The sequence below is a fragment of the Dermochelys coriacea genome, chromosome 1, assembly GCF_009764565.3.
Source record: "Dermochelys coriacea isolate rDerCor1 chromosome 1, rDerCor1.pri.v4, whole genome shotgun sequence".
Taxonomy (NCBI): Eukaryota; Metazoa; Chordata; order Testudines; family Dermochelyidae; genus Dermochelys; species Dermochelys coriacea.
Window position 1 is genome coordinate 212,575,956 of NC_050068.2, and position 17,702 is coordinate 212,593,657.

General features: G+C 43.2%; 1 protein-coding gene across 1 annotated transcript in view; it reads left to right on the plus strand.

Annotated features, from left to right (window-relative positions):
* Positions 1-17,702, plus strand: part of LOC119849671 (antigen WC1.1-like) — a 63,913-nt gene that overhangs the window by 14,388 nt on the left and 31,823 nt on the right. Inside the window, exon 2 of the mRNA XM_043513390.1 lies at positions 9,524-9,844. Within this exon, the coding sequence (XP_043369325.1) occupies positions 9,524-9,844 (321 nt within the window). The remainder of the gene's footprint in view (positions 1-9,523; positions 9,845-17,702) is intronic.

Below are 17,702 nucleotides of genomic sequence, written 5' to 3' on the forward strand. Positions count from 1 at the left end.
CCATCTGCCTCGACAGCTCATCCACACTCCAATAGAAGCTTGGGTCACCATACTGCTGCAGACCGATCCAAGAGGAAGTGTGTCCATGATGAAGTTATGGTTGACGTTCTGGACAGAGCCAACAAGCAGGTCCAGTACCAAAGAGAGAGGGACTTGCAGCAAGTGCAAAGGCTAGATGAGAGGCAAGTGGAAAGGCTAGGCTGGCTGCACAGCTTGAGGACAAGATTTCAGTGTGGGAGCAGACACTAGCTTTTCTGTTCCTGGAAGAGGAATGGCATCTGAGGGAGAAAGATAGCAGAAGGAACTCTTTGAGTGGCTGCTTTTGCTAATGGCTGCCAGCCTGCAGGCTCCTGATGAGTCCACCGCACAGTGTGAGTCCCCTGCTCAGTACAATGTGCTGCAGACCAGGAACAGTTTGGACAATTCCATGTCTGGGTGGGCCATGCAATCGGGCCCTAACAATAGATGTACAGGCCAAATGTTCCCCATGCAGTCCGCCAAACTGAATCCCTCCCAGTGGATGCCTTCTCCCCACTGTCCAAGCACCCAGTGTGCAGGAAACATCTAAGGAAGGGAGAAGAAAACAGGGATCGGGGGACTTGCCAGAGTAAAGAGTTTTCTGTCTTGGAAATTGTTTCACTTTTTGCCCTTGTTCATGCACCTTGTCCCTGGTTTGGTTTTGCTGTTCCTGGTTTGGTGTGCTAATGGCAGCTGGCCCGCCTGGCAATAATTTAATACTGTGCTTTTCTAATAAATGTTCAAAAACAAAGATTTTTATTTTATAAAGAAATCATACTACCAGACTGCATCACATCATATAATGTGTATTTCAAATAATAAAAATAAATACATAAGGGACAACTGTGAAGTTGTATAGAAACACTATTTATTTCTCAGTACAGACATCTACATTCACAGTTCACCTCCTCTCATGCACAATTCCAGTTTCCTAAGTGGTCATCTTATTCATAAGGTACAATTCATGGGAATCAGTCCTCCTCCCTGTTACCTAAGGTACAGAAAGCATTACACAAGCACATTCATAAAGCTACTGTTCTCCCTCTTCCATTGGCCCATGCAAATCCATGGTGTGAGAGCACAGGGCATCCCTAATTTCTGTTGCGTGGGTGCATCCAGCTCCAGCTGCAGTAGCTGCACTTCCTGGCTGAGAGTACTGGCTCAGCAGGATGTGTTGGTGGGCTGCTCAAACTACCTGTGATGCACAGGGATGGACAGTCAAGTTATCTCACAGTGCATTGTGACGGGGTGTACCCCCGGAGTGAAGCCTGGAAGCTGTTGGAACCACTGTGCCCCCAAATCATTCAGCTGGGTTGGCCTCCCACATTGCTCTGCTGGTGACCCACAGCCAGCCCCTCCAGGCCCTGTTATCACCCAACATGACAGCAGGTGGCACCACACACCCAACTGAGTCACCTGGGTGCTTTACTTAAGCCACTCATGATTAACAATGGAGGCACTAGTCAATTTCACAGCTCCCCAGCTTTGCACCCCTACTGGAGTATAAATCCAGAATTATACTGTCTTTCACTGCACAGGGATCTGTATGGTGCAAGCTCATTAATTAATCTGCTCCTCCCTCAATGTGGGGAAGATATACACAAGCCTTTGTTAACAGAGCTAAGATTCCCTAACACTTCCAAAAACACACTGGTTAAGATAAAACATAAAACAGGTTTATTAACTACAGAAAGATAGATTTTAAGTGATTATAAGTGATAACAAACAGATCAAAGCAAGTTACCTAGGAAATCAAATAAAATCCAATCTAAGATTTAAACAAATTAGATAGAATTTGAATCAGCAGGATTACAGATTCTTGAGGCACAGGCTGCATCTGCTTTGCAGTCTGGGTTTCCTTCCTCTGTTCAAAGTCCTTTTTCTTCCAGAAGTTCTTCCAGGTGTTGAGTTGTGGGGAAATGAAGACAAGTGATGATGTCACTACCCATCTTTTATAGTTTCTTCCAGATTGCTGGAAAGTCTGTGTATGTGATGTGGGGGTCCACCCCCATTGGCCAAACATTCTCCATGGTCTCTGTGCTCCTTCCGAGGAGGCTTCCTTATACAGAGTTCCTGAGCTAGTAGATTCTTCCCTTGATGGGTGCTGATGACAGCAATTAACACTGTCTGGCTACTCTATTGTCATACCTGAAAGGCTGGTTTTGGGTGTTTCCAGTCACACATCACACTTTAGTAACTCACACTAGCAAGATTTCATAACTTCACATATGATGATAGCACATACAATCCACTGAGATATTAATGTTTAGCAGATCAAGACTTTTAGAATGATACCTCACAAGGCATACTTTGTACAAAACGTATCATAATTACATCGCCATGGTAAATATATGGTGCTTTGGGGTGCAGAATGTCACATGCATCACACATAAAGGGCTAGAACAGCCACATTTTAGAAGGGCGCTAGGAAATCTAGGATATTGTTAGTTTGATTCAGGACTGCATGCTGCAATACAGATGCTGGAGCTCCAGGTTGGGCCCCAGGTTCAGATATTCTCAGCCAGGGGTCAGTAATCAATGTAGATGCTCAAGACCTGGCTTCTCATACCCAAGGTTTGCTGACTCCAATTCCACTAACCCTGGGCTTACGTTACAGTGTACACATGCTAAGTGGCTAGGGGCCACTGGCATCCGTACAGACAATGTGAAAGAAACTATGGATATCGCTAAATATAAAAAGAAGACAGTATCATCAGACTTTCTATAAAAGTCTTGGTCAAACTAAGGTCCTCTACTGTACTGAATAATATTTTATATAGGATATGTGCAATCCTAAAACCAGAAAATGGGTGAAACAGCTGGTAGTCCCCAACATTTTTGGCTGGCAGTCAAAGGTAGCTCATCAAGTTCCTTTAGCAGGCCTTACAGGGAGGTACAAGATATTGGCCAAAATTTTGCAAAGATTTTTCTGGCTGAATATTTATTAAGAAGGAGCTGAATGGTATTAATCCTTCCCAGAATGTCAGATAGTGGACCAGAAACAATAAAAATCAGACAGTTGATTTCAATTCTTATTGTAGGTACACAGTTTGAAAGGATTGCAATGACTCCATTAGAACAGAGTTACCAAATGAATCAATACATTTTAATTATTTGTGACTGTATGACTCAATATCCAGAGGCAGTCCCTTTACAGTGCTACTGCCATGAGATTTGCAGAGGAAGTGATGATACTTTTTAGTAAGGTGGACATCCATAGAATGTTCCTGACGGATCAGGGAACTAATTTCCAAGCATCCCGTTTACCATCTCTTAGGAATTAAAGCCATCTGAACTAGCCCTTATCCAAATGATCCCTAATCCACTGGTGGGTGGGCTAGTGGAAAGGATGAATCAATCCCTGAAATGAACATTAAAAATCTATGCACAGTCCGTACCCAGACAGTGGGACTTTATCATTCATTTGCTTATTAAAAAGCCACACAGGCTTCAATGTAATTCTCTCCATTCGAGTTGTATAGCTGACAGCCTAGTGATCCATTGACGTGATCAAAGAAAGTTTGCAGGGATGAACCACTGACTTTTCCAATATTATTGATTACATTATAAACCTGAAGGACGATGTGCAGAGGACTCCCACATAGCTGAAGAAAATCTAGAAGAGCAGGCACAAACAAGATGATATAATAAACAAGTTCAGGAATGGCAGCTTAGGGTGGGATGTAAAGTTCTGTTATTGTTACCCACCACTATGAAAGATAAGCTGCTAGCTAAATGGCAGTCTGTTTGTAGTATCAAGGCAGGTAGGAGTGACATATTGTGAAATCGAATTATCTGAAGAAAAGAGAAAAAACTTTCATATAAATATACTAAGACCCTGGATTGAAAGGAAAACAAGGAATTTAGCATTGACCATGCCCCCGGAATTAGGTAATAATGTATCAGAGGAGGCATATGCCAGAAAGTCATTTTCGTTGCCCTCCACTGGAGTCTCTCCAATTTGTCCACATCCCACTACAGAAGGGATGTGGACAAATTGGAGGGAGTCCAGGGGAGGGCAATGAAAATGATTAGGGGGATGGGGCACATGACTTACTAGGAGAGGCTGAGGGAACTGGGCTTATTTAGTCTGCAGAAGAGAAGAGTGCGGGGGATTTGATAGCAGCCTTCAACTACCTGAAGGGGGGTTTGTAAAGATGCTGGTTCTGGCGGGACCCAACTGAGAGTGCCAATTCAGGACAAATTGCTTAAAGCAGGGCAGTTACAGCCCAAGGCCGGGGTTTCTATGCACACCAAGGCCAACCAAACCAGCCAGACAGAGAGGACTTTGGTTTTACCCCACTGGATAACCACAAGTCACACAAGCAATTCCCTTAGACACTCCAGTTTCCCAGTACCACCACCAGTGCCACTCGTTATGGGGACAAATGGTTATGAAAACCAATACCGCAGTAAAAGAAAAAAGGTGTCTCGATCCCAAAGGACCAAGCCCCAGACCCAAGTCAATATACAAATGAGATCTTACTCACAAATCACACTGTCGCCAATCCTTTAGAATCTAAAATCTAAAGGTTTATTCATAAAAGGAAAAAGATATAGATGAGAGCTAGAATTGGTTAAATGGAATCAATTACATACAATAATGGCGAAGTTCTTGGTTCAGGCTTGCAGCAGTGATAGAATAAACTGCAGGTTCAAATCAAGTCTCTGGAGTACATCCACAGCTGGGATGAGTCTTTCAGTCCTTGGTTGAAAGCTTCAGTGTAGCAAAGTTCCTCCAGAGGTATGAAGCAGGATTGAAGACAAGATGGAGGAGCTGCAGCAGCTTTTTATACTCTCTTGCCATGTGGTCTTTCTTTCTCTGTTCCAAAGACAAGCTGTCTATCACATGGCATGGAAAAACCTCAGAGTTCTGTCCATAGGCATGTCCCTGCATACCTTGCTGAGTCACAAGGCATGTCTGCCTTCCCTCAATGGGTTAATTGTATAGCTGATGGCCCTTAATGGGCCATCAAGTAGGCTTGGCAGAGCTGACACTAACTTGTCTGGGGTGTCACCCAGAAGCATAGCATAAGTTTGAAATATAGACAGTATAGAGCCAATATTCATAACTTTAACAAATTTTAACAAAAATGATGCACACATATAGACAGCATAATCATAACCAGCAAACCATAAACTTGTCTGAGACACCTTATTTGACCCCCTTTATACAAGATTTGCTGCCACTACAGGACCTTGGTTGCAACCATGTTCTATATGGTCCCAGTTCAAGTGAATAACGTGACAGGATTCCAAAGAGGATGGAGCTAGACTGTTCACAGTGGTGGCAGAACAAGAAGCATTGGTCTCAAGTTGCAGTGGGGGAGGTCTAGGTTGGATATTAGGAAACACTATTTCACTAGAAAAAAAGAAAAGGAGTAATTGTGGCACCTTAGACATTAACAAATTTATTTGAGCATAAACTTTCGTGAGCTAAGCTCACTTCATCGGATGTATTCATCCAATGAAGTGAGCTGTAGCTCACGAAAGCTTATGCTCAAATAAATTTGTTAGTCTCTAAGGTGCCACAAGTACTCCTTTTCTTTTTGCGAATACAGACTAACACGGCTGCTACTCTGAAATATTTCACTAGGAGGGTGCTGAAGCACTGGAATGGGAGGTGGTAGAATCTCCTTCCTTAGAGGTTTTTAAGGTCAGGCTTGACAAAGCCCTGGCTGGGATGATTTAGTTGGTGTTGGTCCTGCTTTGAGCAGGGGATTGGATTAGATGACCTCCTGAGGACTCTTCCAACCCTAATATTCTATGATTCTATGAAAGAAAGGTATATTAGTGCAGAAGATTATCCATAGGGGCAGTAGAGTAACAGCTGAACAACATGTGGATTTGAGCCATCTATCAATAAGTTCTGGCATGTAAATGCTAAAATACTATTCATTTGGATCTACCAGTACATCATTAACTAACCACCTTCCACTAACCTAGTTAAACACAATGAGGGATAAGAATGTGCATTACTAGATGGTATTTAGCCCTACAATTATATTAGTTTGAGATAAAACATAAAGTCTATGGAGAGATGCAAATAGAAACAGTAATTCCCCCTAGGGAGGGAGGGGTATGTGACAAAGTGGTCTGGTGCTTTACAGGGTGTATGCATTATTAGGGGAAGTTTCATTAGTTTATAAAACTCACATTGCATGTAGGATGGTTAAACTAGTGAATGTGATACAAATAGAGTAAGAAAGATCATGTTGTCTTTTTTTCTTTCTTCCCTTTGCTCGACTGCAACATTTTTCTGTTCAAATTCCTTTCTCACTTTCTTTTGGAAATCAAATGAGCACTAGGGAGTGCTGACATGTGGGAATCAGTTGGGTTGCCTTAACAATTGTCCAGAAAAGACGGGCTAATTACACTGGTTTAATCCTGAATGATTAGGTGGGGCTTGTTGAGGAAAGCAGAGTCTGAGCCTATCAGGATAAAAGAAGGGCCAGATAAAAACAGCTCTCCTGAGTCTGCATGGGGGCAATTCAAATGCTGGAAGTTGTTGGCCTCCAGAATCTGAATGCTGGATCAGTTAAGCTTCAGATTCAGGGGCTACATCTCAGAGGACTGCAGGCTGAAACATGTGATCTTGGGAAACCTGAATTTTGACTTTGGGTTTTGTGTTTGGAATATTTTTCTGCATATTCTTTCCTAGCCCAGGGTAGGGCAAATAAGTGATAACAAATTTTCCCTCAGAGAAAGCACCTGTGACTTTTGTCGTATGAAAGCCAAACCCGCCATCTGAGTCATAGAGTTTAGAACCAGAGGGAACCACCTGTTCATCTAGTCCAGGGGTTCCCAAACTTGGTTCGTGGCTTGTTCCAAGTAAGCCCCTGGTGGGCTGTAAGACGCTTTGTTTACCTGAGCGTCCACAGGTATGGCTGCTTGCAGCTCCCAGTGGCCGAGGTTCACTTCCCGGCCAATGGGAGCTGCATGAAGCGGTGACCCAGTTCACGCCTTTTCCCGCAACTCCCATTGGCCATGAATGGCGAACCACGGCCACTGACAGATGCGAATGGTCATACCTGTGGATACTCAGGTAAACAAAGGGTCTTACGGCCTGCCAGGGGCTTAACCTGTATATCCTGTATATCACAGGCTGCCAGCACCCACACACTAAACCCACCAACCAAAATGAGACCAAGTATTGCAGCCCAGTATAGAGGCATCCCTGTGACAAGACTAATCAAGTCACCTCTCAAACTTCTTTCTGGCAAGCTAAACAGGTGGATCTCTTTAAGTGTCTCATTATAAGGCATTTTCTTCTGCCCCCAAATCATTATAGTGGCTCTTCTCTGTACCCTCTCCAGTTTTTCAACATCCTTTAAAATATGTGAACACCAGAACTGCCATATACAAAGGTAAAATCAACTCCCTACTCCTACTTACTACCCATTATTTACCACTCTGCCAATCATTGTGTCATCTCCAAATATTATCAGCAGTGATTTATATAACTACTTCCAGATCATTGCTGATCAGCACAGTATGAGTGCAGAAGCCCACTACAAACACACCATTCAATCATGATTCCTCATTAATAGCCACTTTGGAGATCATAATCCATTTAATGTGCTTTATTATTACAGTAACTCCTCACTTAAAGTTGTCCTGGTTAGCATTGTTTCGTTATTAGGTTGCTGATCTACTAGAGAACATACTTGTTTAAAGTCACACAAAATTCTGTTCTAAGGTTGTTTGGCTCACCCCACTCCACCCGTCCGCTCAGCACTCCTGCCGGGGAGCAGAGTCGGGATGTGGGGGCTTGCCCCGTTCCGCCCACCTGGCGTTCAAGCTGGGGAGCAGGGTTGGGGCGTGGGGGCTTATTCCACTCCGCCCACCTGGCATTCCAGCTGGGGAGTGGGCAAGTCCCCGACCCCACTCCCTGGCAGAAATATCAGACCCCACGCCAAGACCCCGTGCTCTACCCCACTATGCCCCGCCTCAACCAAGCTGCACAATCATCATTGGTGAGTACAATATTAAATAGTTTGTTTAAAATTATTTAAAACTTATACTGTATATGTATATAATGTCTTTTGTCTGGCAAAAAAAATTTTGCTGGAACCTAGCCCCCCCCCATTTACATGAATTCTTATGGGGAAATTGGATTCGCTTAACATCGTTTCGCTTAAAGTAGCATTTTTCAGGAACATAACTACAACGTTAAGCGAGGAGTTACTGTATTGTATAGTGCTTATTTTTAATCAGAATGATGTATAATACTAAATCAAACACCTTACAAAAGTCTAAGTATCTTACATTTACAGTTACTTGTATCAACCTGTGACACTGAGTCCAAAAGCAGGCTACATAACCCAAATTCAACCTTTAGAGACATATTAAAAAGTATGTAAATGGTAATTAGGGCCATTCCATATTAGATAAACTTGAGTTTTTAAATGTAGACTTGTATTGATAGAGAATTAGAAAATGTTTACCTGTATCTTGTTAGAGGTTAACAATGTAACCAAATGGTTCCTGTCTGTCACTATGTTCTGTTAATTCAGAGATCAAAAGGAAATGTTAACATTTAGATGAACTGTGAATGTAACAATATCTTTGTCTTTATTTCTCTTTGAAGTTTGTAGTAAGCTACCTGTAACTGGGGGGAGATGGACAGTTGCCTTATTCTAACCCATGCAGCTAATTACTGGTGGTGCTTAGGAAATAGAAGGTCTTACTTCAAAGCCACAATGATCGCCTATTGTTCACCGGAGGACTGCACACTGTCAAGAGACTGCCAGAGAATTATAAAAAGAACTCCAGAGCCCTGATACTGTTATCTCAGATCTCTTTAAGCTTCTTCAGGGGAAGTTTGAGTCACAAGACTGAGGTCTCCAGTCTTGGATCACCCTGATATTGGACCTTGGCCTATAACATATTAAACTAATTTTGACAGGTTTCAGAGTAGCAGCCGTGTTAGTCTGATTCCACAAAAAGAAAAGGAGTACTTGTGGCACCAGTGTTTTCCACTGCATGCATCGGATGAAATGAACTGTAGTTCACGAAAGCTTATGCTCAAATTAATTTTTAGTCTCTAATGTGCCACAAGTACTCCTTTTCTTTAAACTAATTCTGTTTCAACTAAACTAATTCTGTTTCAACTAAACGAATTCCTTTCAGCTCTAAAGTTCACCATCTCTATTATGAAACTGACCTAAGAACTTTATTCATATCTGTATATATAATGATCTTTTAACCAATACTCTCTCTAATCAAATCCCCTTCACTCTTCTCTTCTGCAAACAAAATAACCCCAATTCCCTCAGCCTCTCCTCATAATTCATGTCCCCCAGTCCCCAAATAATTTTCGTTGTCCTCCGCTGCACTCATCGTTTCGCTTAAAGTAGCATTTTTCAGGAACATAACTACAACGTTAAGCGAGGAGTTACAGTATTATATGCTTCAAATACTATTTGACTAGCTCCATTAGTAATAATAATGGGGATGTGGCTCAGTGCTCTCTCCAATAACTCTGTCCTGATTCTACTTGAAGGTGGAGCTACTGATCTGAAGTTGGTCAACGGAAGAAACTCATGTGCTGGGAGAGCAATGATTAAGATTGGTGAACTGAGCGCCAGTCTGTGTTCTACTGTCTCACCTATGAAACATGCTGCAGTAGTTTGCAGACACTTGGGATGTGGTTCTGCAGTTAGTGTCCATAGTGCTGCCCACTTTGGAGAAGATTCAACACCATACTTGGTAGTAGGAGATGTTTGTCATGGAAGTGAGTCAACAATCTGGGACTGCAGCTTTGTAACCTTGAATGTAAAGTCAACATGCTCTCATCCTTTCCATGCTGGAGTGACCTGCTCAGGTAAGAAATCAGGCATCCTTCTACTTGCCATGTTAGAAAAGGGATTGAATACAGAGTTTGTTCCATTCCCACAAACTAAAGTAGAAGTGGGTAAATATGATCAAATCCTGAAATTATTACTCTCACATTATAGTGAGCAAATCCCTATGTAATTCCCAACCCAGATATCTTTAGAGTCCCCTTTATTAACCTCACTGCAGTTGTCTCAATACCACATTTTCCATTTTCCTTTTATGGATTTCAAATTTATTTTGTATATCCAAACTAGGGAAAGTATTGGTATTTAATAAGCTATTCTATGTACATATTTAAACTGTGCCTATCACCACGGCATTGGAGTGCCTATCTGGAAAGCCCATAAAATCCTGTTGAGTAATAATGTTTTCAAAGGAAACAGACCCATACTTTTCTCTATGCAGCCATTTGAGAGCTTAGAAAGTATCAGACAATAGGAACTTTTAGTGGCAGAGAGTAGCCAGATCCAATTACAGCATCATGCAAGGCATTTCCCACTAGTCTTGTCTAACCTCATGTCATGCATCTAATGGTAGATCTGTTATCTCCCACAGTGTTTATTCAACTGCATGATCACTCAGGCTTTTAGAAAATTATTCCCAACCACCAGAATGAAATTTAGAGCCTGATTCTTCACTTTTGGGTATGTTGTGCATGAATGTAAAATGCTGCCAAACTGGAAATCACTCTGTCAGACTGGTCCTGGCATTATACATTCATACTGTAGTCATGGAATACTGGTATAGATGACACAAGCTGAATGGAAGTGGGGAATCAGGCCCTTAATTTTTAGCTCTTGGCCATTGCTCTTTGTCTTCCTCCTTTTCCTTCCTTGTCTCCTTTCTTCCTCCCTGATCTTTTTACACTCACATTTTCATTAGTTTCTGGGACATTCAGGGTGCAATCCAGACCAGTGAGGGATCTTACAATGCCTTGCTGCAGTAGCTCCCATCTGGGCTGCTCACAAACAGCCTGCTAGCGTGCAGGTCACAACCTGACCATGTGTGTGTAACTGCAGACTGCCAGCCTCACTTGGGTTACACTCTGGCTTTTACCAGCCTCGGTATTTCTGCAAGGTGACTCCAACACACTCCCAATCCTGGATTTTCCCCCCAAATGTATGTTCTATACTGTCAAGCCCTTTCTTGGACAGTCCAGAGATATTAGGTCCATTGTCTCTTTTCAGGATCAGTACACAACAACTTGCCACCTTCAATGGAGTTACCCAGACAATTTAACTTAAACACACTGGAGTAGATTTAATTAAAGAATAAACAAGTTCATTAACTACAAAGAGATGTATTTTAAGTGAGTACAGGTAATGAGGCATAAAGGCTAGAAATGATTACAAGAAATAATTTAAAAAACTCTTTGCAGTGCCTAATGTAACAAACTATACTGGATTCAAAGTCAAGTCCTCACCACATCCTTTTGATAGCATTACAGACCAAACTTTTCAGGTCAGGACCCCTCCCCCAAAGTCCAACGGTTGTTTGTTTTTCTTCTTAGGTACAAAGAGGGAGATGGATAGGAAGAGAGATACCCAGGGGTGTTTGCCCTTCACTTATATAGTTCAGTCCCCCTCATAAAATTCTGTTCAGCTGAGCAGAAGGAGACATGGAATCTAGTGAGGAAAGATGCTTCATGTTGTTTTTTTCACCTGTGTGTTCTGAGATGCAGATTTTCTTTGTCTCCTTTATTTTTTGCCCTGCTGTCTAAGGACTCTGTTTACAGAGTATATGTAAATTGAGGTAACTGCACATCCCTTTGTTTAAGACCTACTTGACCAGTTCTGCCTAATCAGACCATAAGAATTTGAACATGTCCCTTTAATATCATACAGGGGAATTTCATAACTTCACACATAATGATGCTACACACATTTCCCCATGATATTATTGCCCAGTGAGTTATTAGTTTCCAAATTATACCTCAGAAGGCATATTTTATACAAAGATTACTACAATAGTGTGTAGGGTATGATTACAGGGGTGCATTTGGCCACAGTTTCCTTCCCCCCAGTCCACAGTGTGTCTGCATAGTCTCATTCCTTATAGCATTCTCTGATTTATCAGTATCTATCATAAAATGGAGTGATCAGAATTCACCAAATTCCTGTTGTGGTTGTGCAAGGGCTGAGTAAAATTGCATAATCTCATCTAGTATGGGAAGGGTCTCCTGTGCACATATACCCTCCACTGGACATAGCCATATTCTCTGAGTACACAGTGTGACAGACAAAGGCATTGGCACCTGATGTTGTACTAACACAGGTGCCCTCTCTCCTGGGGTATGGCCTTTTCTCTCCCAGGCACTTACTATTGTTATGCTTATAAGAAGCACACAAGATCTTTTTCAGGAGAAAAGGCAATATGCCACATTTATTGAAGATACAACAATTAGCATATGCGTTCAATCACACACACACATACTGTCCCGCCAGTCAATATTATAGTTACCAATCCAGAGTCTGGCGCAATCTAGTGGCCAGGTAGGTAGGAGTTGGGTTCTGTCAGTCGCGACATGATGCTCTAGGGAAGTCTTGGCAGGACGAACCCAAAGTTTCATGGCAAGGCACCCTGTTTATATAATGATTTTTTTCATTGGGACCAGTGATTTTTGAATGATTATGTTCTAATCAATTGTTGTTTGATGAGTGCTTATTTTTTAATTTCTTTTTTTAAATTCTTTTTTTATTTTGTCTTTTTATTAAGTTTTTTAGGGAGTTATTTCATGCTGGTTTTGATTACAACTAGTTTGTTCCCGCTGATAGGTTCTAGTTTTATTTTATTTTTTTATTTGCCTGTTCACAGGAGACAATCAAGTAAACAAAACAAACTCCAGCAAAGGAAGGACACATAAAAAATAACAGCATAGCAGTGGTGGTAACTATACTGTGAACAGGAAACTAGGCTCAAGGGAAGGAAAAGGTTAAGGTTAACTAATCTATATATAATATAATGGAAACGTACCCATCTATGCCATGCCAAGAGTCCTAGACCATTGTGATATTAGAGTTAACTCAACCATTCACCACCCCTACTCTACAGCTAATTTTCATGCAATAATTTAATTGGTTGTAATGAGTCAGTGATTCAAGAGGGACAGCACAGATCATGGGGTCCTTGGCCCAAATGCCACTGTTCTTCAAAGTTTGATTTGCCACCCATACAACTCACCACAAACTCCCCAAGGCAACTGACACGCCCAAACAAATCAACATAGCTTTTCCAGCACAACACAACCCACACACAAATCAACACAACCACTCACAGAACACACAATAACATCAAACACACACACAGCTCCTCACCTTACCCCACACCCCTCATTCACCACCCGCACAAATCAGTACAAAACTCCCAGCACAACATTCATACTCACCCATCCTCATTCATACTTACCATAAAACCAGTAACTTGAGTGGCAAAATTGCTGGTCATCTCTAGTAATAAGTAAGCCTATTCTCCAGAATTTGACACTCATAAGTTCTTCCAAACCCCAGCTGTCTGCCGGGCACCTTACCAAGGCAGACAGTATCGCTGAGTTTGTGTATCCTGGTATTGTGTGTTCACCATTGCAGCATTGGCCAGCTTAAACAAAAGTCCCCTTAGCTTTTCACCATCTCCGAATGGGGCAGGATCACGTCCTGGATCCAACCAGGCTTGCTATTCCCTGGTCTGGAATCCTCCTAAGGTCTCAGTTGGCTATCGGTAGCCAGTCCCAGATAGGATCTCTCTCTCCAGATGCTGGTGCTGCCTGGTCCATGCAGCTAGAGTCTAAGAGCATGAATCTCTGAGTGGTGCTGTCTCTCTTCCAGCTTCCAAACTAAAACTGTCTGTGTAAAATCAGTCTGTCTTGTCACTGAGAGCTGTGCAGTTCTGGCTTGTCATAGGTTCAGTGGACTGCTCATCTAGATCCCCCATGCAGAAGCCTCCCTTTTGGCCTTGGACAAGGTTTTTAGTTCCTTCTGTCCCCACCCCTAACTCCAAGCAGGCTAGAAATGGGGTCAGGAGGCTCTAGTAGCCATTATAGCTGTAGTCCTTTAGAATAATGCCCTCTAGAGGCTGAATCCTGAACTCCAAGGGCTGGCAACCGTAAGTGGGGGTTACACACAAATAAAAGCCTGCAGGACTCTGTGGAACACGTGAGGGAAAATAAATAAAATCTAAGGAAGGAGGAGCTGCTAGTGGTGCAGCCAGGTGAGCAGGAGGCTGGCAGCTCAGTGCTCTCCTGTCCTGGCTGGACCCTTTGTACAGCTCATGCTCTAAAGCCAGACATGGGCAAAGATGAGCTGGTGTGGATCCCAGAAAGGGAAACAAGTGAGATGGATGGAAGAGAGGATTAAGGCTCCAGCAGCTCTGGTAGGACAGGCTTGGATTCTGAAACATGACCTCTGCACCTGCTAGAGCTGTAGGCGAGAGGTGGGACCAAAAATATCATTCTTTCCTCACAGCTGCAGTGGTACCAACTCTTGCCATTTTGTTTTGTGTCATACTTTCAAAAGGAAGTTTCTAGCCTTTGTGGGTGGGCTGAAAAGTTTGAACAAGTGACCCCTAACGGCTCAGAAACCCGAAGGCAAAGCAGAAGAACCCCCTTGTTCTATTTTCTAAAATCTCTGTGCCTTTCACTACATGTCCCTCTGCATACACTATAGCCTCTGGGATCTCATCTACAAGGCCCTGCCCTCTTCACATTTAGTCCCTCTTATAGCCCAGAGATGCCCACTCTTGCAATTTTTTCCACAAGTGACACAACTGTGGCTGGTCTGGGGCCCAGTCCTGCGATGAGGCAAGAAGCTCCATCCTGAGTCCTCTGATTGGCAGGCTGCCTTACTTGCCCGCCTCCTGGGGTAAAACAACCAATCATAACTGTTTCCGGCAGAGCTCTCTTCCTCCCCCTTTCCCTTCAGCAACCTGAAGCCATTTTCATTGGAGGGTGGGGGAGCAAAGAGCCATCAGCTCAGGACCAGTTTCCAGCTCAGCAACCCGTTTCCCTCCCTTCCTGTGAGCAACAGCCCCCCCCCCAAGTGGTGGATTAATGATTTTGCCGCCCCTAGGCCCAGAAATAATTGCCACCCCCGCCCCAGCTCGCCTCCGCTCCACCTCTGCCTCCTCCCCTGAGTGCACTGCCAGGTCCTGCTTCTCCCCGCTCCATGCCAGTGCATGTGCACGAAACAGGTTCGCGAAGGAGAGGAGGTGGGGCTGGGGTGGGGATTTGAGGAAGGGGACCAATAGGGGCGGGGAAGGGGTGGAGTTGAGGCGGGGCCGGGGGCAGAGGGCGCAAACCGGCACCAGGGGAAGCAGCCTCTGGCTGCTATTATAAATTTGCCGCCCCTGCAAATTTGCCACCCTAGGCCTAGGCCTTGCCGACCTAGGCGTTAATATGTCGCTGCCCCTCCCACAGCACTGGGAGGGGGCGGAGCTCCCTGGAGGGGCAGAGTTGAGGCGGGGGGCTGAACTGAGGGCTGGCACCTGGGAGGGAACAGAACTGATGGGGGGCTGGGTAGGGACAGAACTATTTGCTGGGCAGGGGACAGGCAGATGTGGGGGTGAGAGCTCCAGTAGCCAGGGCCAAAATCATTTTACCCAGTACAGTGGGGAGAGTGGGCAACACTAATTAGCTCACATGCCATGCTGTCTCCAGTAAATCTATTTAATTTGTATAAAACTTTCTTTGTATAAAACTAAACTTTCTGTACCTGTCTCTCTGTCCTTGGACCATGTACTCCCTGTAGCAGGAACCTTCCCTTCTAGAATGTCTGAAAAGCATCTAGCACACCGTACATACTACCATAACCTAATAAAATAATAATAATAATAAATAAATACATTTGCAACCTCAATTCACACTTGGGGAGAGGAGTGTTCTTCTCTGACTCCTAAAATCTTGCCTATTCTTTCAATTAAAGTTTGCCTCCCCTGATGTTAGGCTTCCACCCATTCATATTGCCAAATCCTGAGGTCCTTACACATTTTTTCTTCTCAGTCTTTGGCAAAATTTCTTTTGGTTTTAATACAAATTTGCCTTTGTTTTCAGTAAGGACTGAGTAAGATCAAAATCAGGAGTTTAGGCTGTAGCTCATGGTGAAAGATGGCAAATTGACAGCCAAAGCATAATTATGAAGGTGTTGGTAGCAGCTCCACAGTTGTTATTTGCAAAAAGAAAAGGAGTACTTATGGCACCTTAGAGACTAACAAATTTATTTGAGCATAAGCTTTCATGAGCTACAGCTCACTTCATCGGACAGTTATTATTAGTTACTTGTACAGCTTCTTGAGGCCCCAGATGAGATCAGAGCCCAGTGTACTTGGCACTGTACAAATGCAAAGTAATAGTCAGTCTCTGCCTCACAGTCTGAATGGAAAAGGCAGACAAAGACTAGAGGAAAAAGCTGAGGCCCAGAAAGGTGAAATGACTAGTCTGAGGTCAGACAGCAGGTTAATGGCAGAGCTAACCTGGAGCACGGGGCCACAGGACAAGTGCAACCTCCCCCAGGGAATATCTCCAATGCAGAGTGTCCTTACATCAGGGACAGAGCCAGCTGGTTATGCACTGCCACTGCCTCGGTATCAGTATTATTTAATCGCAGCAGCAGGAATAAGGCAGAAGAAGTTTTTACACAACAAATATGCTTCTATCTTACCTAAAGCTTAGCATCTTCCTTAAAGCTTAGGCAGGTCCAGCTGCTTAAAAGTTAAGACCCATCCTCCAGGGCCTGTCTCTGTGTCAGTTTGCTCCCCTTGAGCAATAAATTGACCACTTCCTCTGCCTGCTCTTCAGGGACATTCTTTTTATCCATTTCAAAGCATTTTATTCCAGTTTCCCACCTGGATCTCCCCCGACTTCACTAGCCAAGCAGCTGATCACAGCATGGACAGTGTTAAAACATCAAAGGTGTTGTCACCTGTATTTTCTTCTGAATATCAGTGAATGAGTTATCTAAAATATTGTCTTGTTTCTTGTGGAAACAAACCATCCAGGTCTGATTTAACCCTCAGGGAATGCATAGACTGCAAAAAAGTGTATTCTTAATATGAGTTAGCTAACCCCCATTATGACAGGTTTCAGAGTAGCAGCCGTGTTAGTCTGTATTCGCAAAAAGAAAAGCAGTACTTGTGGCACCTTAGAGACTAACAAATTTATTAGAGCATAAGCTTTCGCATGAAGTGAGCTGTAGCTCACGAAAGCTTATGCTCTAATAAATTTGTTAGTCTCTAAGGTGCCACAAGTACTGCTTTTCTTTTTGCTAACCCCCATTAGTTAACTCTAATTAAAATATCAGTGAAAACATGGTAACTTGCCTTTTAACTCAGGTTAGCAGCTCAAATTCAACCTCAGGCTGCCCTGGGCTTGATTTGAACTGCTAATCTGATGCCAGGTCTACACTATGGGTATAACTACATTGCTCATAGGTGTGAAAAATCCACACACCTGAGAGACCTAGTTGTACCAACCTTAACCCTCCGTGTAGACAGTGTTATGTTGGTGGGAGAGCTTCTCCTGCTGATATAGCTACCACCTCTTGTGGAGCTGGCATAACTAAGCTGACAGGAGAGCTCTCTCCCTTTGGTTTAGAGTGTCTTCATCAAAGCACTACAACTGCATTGGTGCAGTTGCTGATGCAGTGTTTGTAGTATAGACCTGCCCTGAGTTAAAAGCTGAACTGGTGTGTCCTCACTGCTATTTAACCCAAGTTAGCTAAACTGAATTAAGAACACACCTCTTCTTGGAGTACTTTTAGTAATCCTGTAGCAGACAACACAACAAGCAAACAAGCAAAGCTTCATAAAATAATACAGGCCTCTCTCACATCCTTCACAATTAGTTAAAAAACACTGAC